Raw genomic sequence first — 7,612 nt, forward strand, 5'->3', positions numbered from 1 at the left:
AAAAAAAAATGCACAGTTGTTTTACAGGAAGATCTTTTTTTTTTAATGATTTTAGATCTTCTGCCAGCTCTGTATCTTGGATCTGCATAGTGTTAATTCCCAATCCTATGGCAAAAGATGTGGACAAATCTGTTTTTAAACATTGTAACTTTGAAATAGACTTTTCTTCCTGGAAGTAGAGTATTCAGTGTACCTTGCTTGTTTTGTTACAGGCAACAGAACATTGAGGAAAACATGACAATAGCTATGGAAGAGGCTCCAGAGAGCTTTGGCCAAGTAGTGATGCTTTACATTAACTGCAAAGTGAATGGACATCCTGTGAAAGCCTTTGTTGACTCAGGTGATGCTCCATCCTTGTGTGTCCCATGTCCTCTAACATCGTTACATGATATGGGAGAAGGGGAGACAAATAGTAAAGAACCATGGTGGCCGTGGTTCTTTGGTCTGCCACAAGCATGAAAGTAATGGTTTGCTTGCCAGTCTTCTTATTGGTAATAGGTTTATTTCCTAAACCATTTCTTTTGTGTTTTTGCATTGTATTTTATTTTCTTACTTTCCTGATTTCTCAGGCATTTCTCTAAAAAAAATGAAGACAGATCTGGGTAGGTGGGAGAAGAGGCAACTGCCTCTTGTCACCCTAGTTTGCTTACTTTAGGTTAGTAACTAACTAGGAGAAAGGAGGAAGGAAAGAGAATTGCCTTCCCACACATTCCTTTTCCTCTGACTCTGGAAAGTCTAATGAGTGAGATAAGTTCTGGACTTTATCGCTGAGATGAGATCTCAATAGGTGAGCTCAAGACGTGGCCCTTCCTTAAATGCAGGTGAACTTCAGAGAAAGAGCTTAGAAGGGGACACATTACTCTTGCCAAAGTAGACAGTAGCATAATGGAAATACGAGGCTAGAGATGTGCAGCAGCTGGTGTAAGGTGGGATGTAAAGCCATGGTGGTATGGGTTGAGCTCTTAAAAAGCACAAACCATTGAGGGCTTTGCAATACCTCAGAAGGTAAATGATTTGAAGGTGAAAGTTGAGGAAGACTGAGGATAGATACAGATCTGGAGCATTCTGGACCCATAAAGGTTGTAGCTGTTAAATTACACATCCACCAAATGGAATGGAAGCAGAGATGTGGCCACATTCAAGTGGTAAGAAAGTGCTAATTGGACCAATAGCTGTCGGGAGGAGGGTTCAGAAGTAGCAGACTGCAGAGACCTCAGTGAACTGTTTCTCAGCAGGGCTGGGTTAGAGTTTGAGAGCAGAAAGGAAGAAAGAAGAATAACAGCAAAGTGTGCCCCGGTTTTAGGATTGTCAAGAAAAGTCTTCCATTGGTAAAGATGGAGAAATCCCAAGTAGGAAATACTAGGGTCCGAAGTCTTTTATACCTTTGGCTCTCAGAAAGTTAGCACAGGGGGGAGAATTCAGAGAGATGAAAATTGTAGGCAAAGATTAGAGAAAGAGAAGATCTTGTCTATTACAGCTGAGTACATGGACCTGGGGCAATAGAAAACTGCCTAAATATTCCTAAATTTAGAAGGAAGTAGGACTGCTTATTGCCACGTAGTATGGGATTTTATTGTTGAGTCATCTGCTCTGGGGATTAATCTCAGTGAAAACTGCTCTGAGTGTGAATTGCTGCTTAGCATTGCTGCCAGGAGTCTCGTCAGAGTCTCATCATCTTAACATTTTTTTTTTGCTTGGTTGTGGGGCCTGAACTCTGAGCCTAGTTGCTGTCCCTAAGCTCGTAAGCTGATGGCTAGCTTACCGCTCTGCCACTTAAGCCACAGCACTACTTCTGGCTTTTTCTACTTATGTGGTGCTGAGGAATCGAACCAAGGGCCTCATGCATGCAAGGCAAGCACTCTACCACTAAGTCACCTTCCCAGCATCTGAACTTTTAGGAGGTCCCTTCCAGGTAGTTCTGCTTTCTATTCCAGCTGCAAATGTTAGGCAGAGCACTGGTGAGGAAATGCAAGGTGAAGAGCTACTATGTACAGACAGGCTTCATTCCAAATTCATTGCTGCTCTTTTAATTGCTGTGTTTTGGATCTTGATACAGTGTGAATTGTGATGGTTCTGTCTCCCTCCAGGTGCCCAGATGACTATTATGAGCCAGGCTTGCGCAGAAAGGTGTAATATAATGAGACTGGTGGACCGGCGGTGGGCAGGTATTGCCAAAGGAGTGGGAACCCAGAAGATTATTGGAAGGGTTCACCTAGGTGAGTGGAAGCCATTGGGAGTTGCCATCTAAGGGACAATGCCAGGCTCTGAGTTAAAAAACAAAAAAACAACAGTCTTAGACTTTCCTGTCAGGGCTAGTGACTTTCCTGTCAGGGGAGGTGGGGGGAAGTTGGTTGTGGGCTTGAACTCTGGGCTTGGGCACTGTCCCTGAGCTCTTCAGGTCAAGGCTAGCATTCTACCACTTGGACAAGCCACAGAAGCACTTCTGGTTTTCTGGTGGTTAATTGGAGATAAGAGTCTCACGGACTTTCCTGCCTGGGCTGGCTTTGAACCGCAATCCTCAGATCTCAGCCTCCTGAGCAGCTAGGATTACGGCATGAGTCTCCAGTGCCTGGCCCTCTGGTCTTATTTGTTTGTTTGTTTGTTTTTGTCAGTCACAGGGCTTGACCTCTGGGCCTGAGTGCTGTCCCTCAGCTCTTCAGCTCAAGGCTAGCACTCTGCTACTTGAGGCACAGTGCCACTTCCAGTTTTCTGATGGTTTATTGGAAAGAGTCTCACAGGGCAGGAGGCTAGGAATGTGGCTTAGTGGTAGAGTGCTTGCCTAGCATGCATGAAGTGGCTTAGTGGTAGAGTGCCTAGCATGCATGAAGGTTCAATTCCTCAGTACCACATACACAGAAAAAGTCGGAAGTGGCACTGTGGCTTAAGTGGTAGCGTGCTATCCTTGAGCACAGGGATGCTCAGGGACAGTGCCAAGGCCCTGAGTTCAAGTCCCAGGATTGGCAAAGAAAAAAAAAGTTACACAGACTTTCCTGCCTGGCTGACTTTGAATGGTGATCCTCAAGATCTCAGCCTCCTAAGTAGTTAGGATTATAGGTGTGAGCCACTAGCACCCATCTCTCTGGGCTAAATTTTTTTTTTTTTTTTTGGGTCCGGTTGTGGGGCCTGAACTCTGGGCCTGGACACTGTCCCTCAGCTCTTCAGCTCAAGGCTAGCACTCTACCACTTGAGCCACAGTGCCACTTCTGGCTTGTTTCTTTAACTACAGTTTCTTCAGATCTCAGTCCCCTGAGTAGCTAGGATTTATAGGCATGAGCCCAATGCCTGGCACTAATTCACCTCTTTATCCCTTTTTCTTTACACTTTGTAGATCTCCTCTAACGGGGTATTTTGATGTATCTGGATGTGGATCTTGCATCTGTGTGGGTGATATTTGATAGCCTTTTCAATCTGGAAACTATGGCCCTTCAGTTTCTGGGGATGAACCCTGGGTGGACCTAGGTACACATCAAGTACAGTCTTCTACTGAGCAGTCGCTCCTTTCCTTTTCCCTCCCAAAGGAAGGGTAAAGAGCACAAGAGTCAGTCAGGACCTCATGGTGTCTAGACAGACTAGCCTTCTGCTTTCACCATTTTGTCTCTAGTTGTACCATAAATTACATTCTTTATTTCTTTTGTCTCTTCCATCATTTTTGGTCTTAGCAATTTGTACCTTATGGGAGAAAAAAACATGTGGCTGGGCACTTGTGGCTCATGCCTGTAATCCTAGGTACTCAGGAAGATCACATTCAAAGCCAGCCTAGGCAGAAATGTCTCTGTGACACTCTTTATTTCTAAAATAACCACCAGAAAACTGAAAGTAGAACTGTGGCTCAAAGTTGCCAAGCACTAGCGTTGAGCGAAAAAACTTAAGGACAGAGCCCAGGCCCTGAGTTCAAAACCCATAACCAACAAAAAACAAGAGGTCTGGAAATACAGCTTAATGGTAGTGTAAGCACTGGATCCTATTTCCCGTACTGCAAAAACTACAAAAATCTTTATAACTTTTTAGGAATAAATATCCATGCATGTGTTTAGTTCTTAGTTTTTTGGGTTTTGGGATTTTTGGTGCCAGTCCAGGGCCTGGGTCCTGTCTCTGAACTAGCTCTACCACTGGAGCCACAGCTTGACTTGTGGCTTTTTGGTACTTAATTGGATATAAGAGTCTCATGGACTATCTTATCTGGGCTGGCTTTGAACCACAATCCTCAGATCTCAGATTTTTGAGTAGCTAGGATTATAGGTGTGAGCCAATGGCAAACTATTTTTCAACCATGCTAGGGCTAGAACCCAGGATTTATGAATGCTAGACAAGTACTGTACAACTAAGGTACATCTCTCTGATCCATGGTGAGTTCAAGTCTTCATTGGCTTTCAAACTGGTATTTTACTGTTTCAGTGTTTTGTTTGGGGGGGGGCGCCTTGAACTCAGGACCTTGGTGCTGTCCCTGAACTTTTTTGCTCAAGGCTAGTGATAGCTTTCAAACGGGCCTTTTGACTGTTTCAGGGAGTGTGTGTGTGTGTGTGTGTTTGTTTGTGTGTGTGTATGTGTGAACATTTTTGCTCAAGGCTAGTGATCTACCTACTTGAGCCACATCTCTACATCCAGTTTGACTGGTTTTAGGTATCTAACCTACTAGTTTCTGAATTGAGATTTGGCTGTGATTGAGTGAAGGAAACCAGGGCTCAGGATGATGGGTTCACTTCCAGAGCCATGAGTAATCTGTTCTCTTCCTGTGTTTTAGCTCAGGTTCAGATTGAAGGAGATTTTCTTGCATGTTCCTTCTCTATACTGGAGGAACAGCCCATGGACATGCTTCTGGGACTGGACATGCTTAAACGGCATCAGGTGATTAAGAATTTTATTTTTTATATATCTGCTTTTTCTGTGTTACAATCACTACATTTCTGTTGGTGTTACATACAATGGAAAGCCAAGATGAATGACTTTTCAAACCTGTACAAGTGTCTTTTGTCAATTTTGTCATCATACAAAGATGGAGATGATGTGCCATTGAAAAATAGAATCTAAGGTCTGGGAAGGTGGCTCAGTGGTAGAGTGCTTGCCCTGTATGCATATGGCCCTGAGTTCGATTCCTTGGCACCACATAAGCAGAAAAGGCTGGAAGTGGCGCTGTGGCTCTAGTGATAGAGTGCTCACCTTGAGCTGAAGAGCTGAGGGACAGTGCCCAGACCCTGAGTTCAAGCCCCAGGACCTGCAAAAAAAAAAAAAAAAGGAATCAAGCAGGTTGAGTCAATTTGCAGGCACTGAGTTCAAGCCCCAGTACAGCCAAAAGGAATAGCTATATAAGACCTGAATTCTATAATTTTATACTCAGGAGGCTGAGTCCTGTAGGATTGAGGTTCGAAGCCAGGAAGGGCAGACAAATCTAGGAGATTCCACCTCTAGTTAGCAAAAATGCTGGATTGGATATATGGCTTGAGTGGTAAATACCAGCTATGAGTAAGAAAGCTGAATAAGAGCACAAGGCTGTGAGTTCACCCCAGTACCAGCACATACAAACCAAGAAAAAAAGTTGACAAGACTCCATGTTGAGCTGGGCCCAGTGGCTTACCTCTATCATCCCCAGCAACAGGGACAAGCAACAAGATTGCAGCCCAGGCAAGCCCAGACATAAATCAAGAATTCTACCTTGGCCAGGTGCTGGTAGCTCCCAGCTATAATTCTAGCTACTCCCAGAGGCTAAGACCTGAGGATCATGATGTAAAGCCAGCCCAGACAGGAAAGTCCATGAGACTTATCTACAGTAAACCACTTAGAAAAAGCCAGAAGTGGCACTGTGGCTCAAGTGAAAGTGCTAGCTTTGAGCACAGAAGAGATTCAGGGACAGTGCCCAGACCCTGAGTTCAAGCCCCAGGACCTGCAAAAAAAAAAAAAAAAACTACATTGAACACAGCTAGTTGAGAAAGGGGGTGATGCAGACATGGCTTAAGTTACGTTATTTTTCACAGGTAAAGCTTAAGTGTTTCTGGGGAATTGAACTCAGGGCTTTGTATTGCTAGGCTGATTCTCTGTCTGTAGAGTTACACCCCTGGCCCCCTTTTGTTTTTCTTCTTGTTTACTTTTCACATAGGGTATACTTAGATTATCCTAGACAGTGATCCACTTACATAAACTTCCCACAGAGGATGACAAGGTACATTTGATTAAGGACTCCATCTCCACAAATAATTAGAAAGTATATTAGTTTGTAGTGATATTTCTATACTGAAGCCTATGAATTTAAGATTCTCTGTGACTTGTAATTTTAAATCCCAGATCATGATTTTTCTGTATTCTTCTTTCTAAGTGTTCCATTGACCTCAAGAAAAATGTCCTGGTGATTGGCACCACAGGCTCACAGACTACCTTCCTTCCTGAGGGAGAACTACCAGAGTGCGCACGCTTGGCATATGGAGCCGGGCGAGAGGATGTGCGGCCAGAGGAGATTGCAGACCGAGAGTTAGCAGAAGCCATTCAGAAGTCAGCAGAGGAAGCAGCAGGTATTTGGAATGGCCAGCCCCTTGAATAATGTTTGTGTTACCAGAGAGGGAAAGGACCCTTCTAGTCAGTAATGTATCATTCTCAGTAGTAGATAAGGCTTTTGTTTGTCATTTTTCTTTCTCCTCTCATCACTTAATACTCAATGTCAGCATTTCAAAAAGCAGCAGTCCATTGCTGTGACCAGGATAGATGGTGGTATCCCTTTCTTGGGTTTTCTCAGACTTGTGTTTTTCCCCACAGGAAGTTAGAACAGTAAGCAGACACTTCTGAGTTCAGCAGTTATTTCCCTGAAAATTGCTTTTCATTTTTGTGAACCCATTCATGCTGAAGAGTACCTTGTCACTGGTTAAGCAGTGCTGGCTGTTATAAATTTGGTGCAAGTGCTGTTGCCCCAAAGCGGGAAGAGCCAGCAATAAGAAGCATACTTGGAGGTAGGGACCAGTGAATTCTGAAGATCGAGATTCTAAGCTAGCCTGGGCAGGAAAGTCCATGAGACTCTTAACTCTAATTAACCTCCCCTCAAAAAGCCACAACTGTAGCACTGGCCTTGAGCAAACAAAACTTAGGGACAGTGTCCAGGCCCTGAGCTCAAACCCAAGACTGGCATGGTATACACACACACACAATGAAAAGATGTATTGAACATAGTGAGATGTAGATTTAGATTGCAATACTGTTTTTGGGCTATGGAACAGTGTCAGGTAAGTCCCAAATCTAAAGACAGGGCCAAATCTCTGGGTAAAATGGCCCAACACACTTGTGTTGGAATCCTGTTACAGAACAGTGACTGAAATGCATTTTCTTTTTTTTTTTTTAATTTTTTTTGGGGGGTCCAGTTGTGGGGCCTGAACTCTGGGCCTGGGCACTGTCCCTCAGCTCTTCAGCTCAAGGCAAGTACTCTACCACTGAACCACCTTCCCAGCCCCCTGAAATGCATTTTCTAAAGCTGAAAAGAAATAACTTTTTTTAAGTTTGAGTAATTTTAAAGTCTTGAGCCAGGCTTATTATTCATCAATATGACTAAGCTCACACATTGCTTTTTTTTTAATTGTAAAGATACTATACAGAGGGTTACAGTTACATGAGTGAGGTAATGAGTACACTTCCTCTT

General features: G+C 43.7%; 1 protein-coding gene across 1 annotated transcript in view; it reads left to right on the top strand.

Annotated features, from left to right (window-relative positions):
• The window catches only part of Ddi2 (DNA-damage inducible 1 homolog 2 (S. cerevisiae)), a 20,501-nt gene that overhangs the window by 10,475 nt on the left and 2,414 nt on the right, over positions 1–7,612 (top strand). The window contains exons 4-7 of the mRNA XM_013022329.1: positions 213–340; positions 2,088–2,216; positions 4,742–4,845; positions 6,308–6,500. Coding sequence (XP_012877783.1) covers positions 213–340; positions 2,088–2,216; positions 4,742–4,845; positions 6,308–6,500 — 554 coding nt within the window. The remainder of the gene's footprint in view (positions 1–212; positions 341–2,087; positions 2,217–4,741; positions 4,846–6,307; positions 6,501–7,612) is intronic.

This window comes from Dipodomys ordii, unplaced genomic scaffold (genome assembly GCF_000151885.1).
Source record: "Dipodomys ordii isolate 6190 unplaced genomic scaffold, Dord_2.0 Scaffold61, whole genome shotgun sequence".
Taxonomy (NCBI): Eukaryota; Metazoa; Chordata; class Mammalia; order Rodentia; family Heteromyidae; genus Dipodomys; species Dipodomys ordii.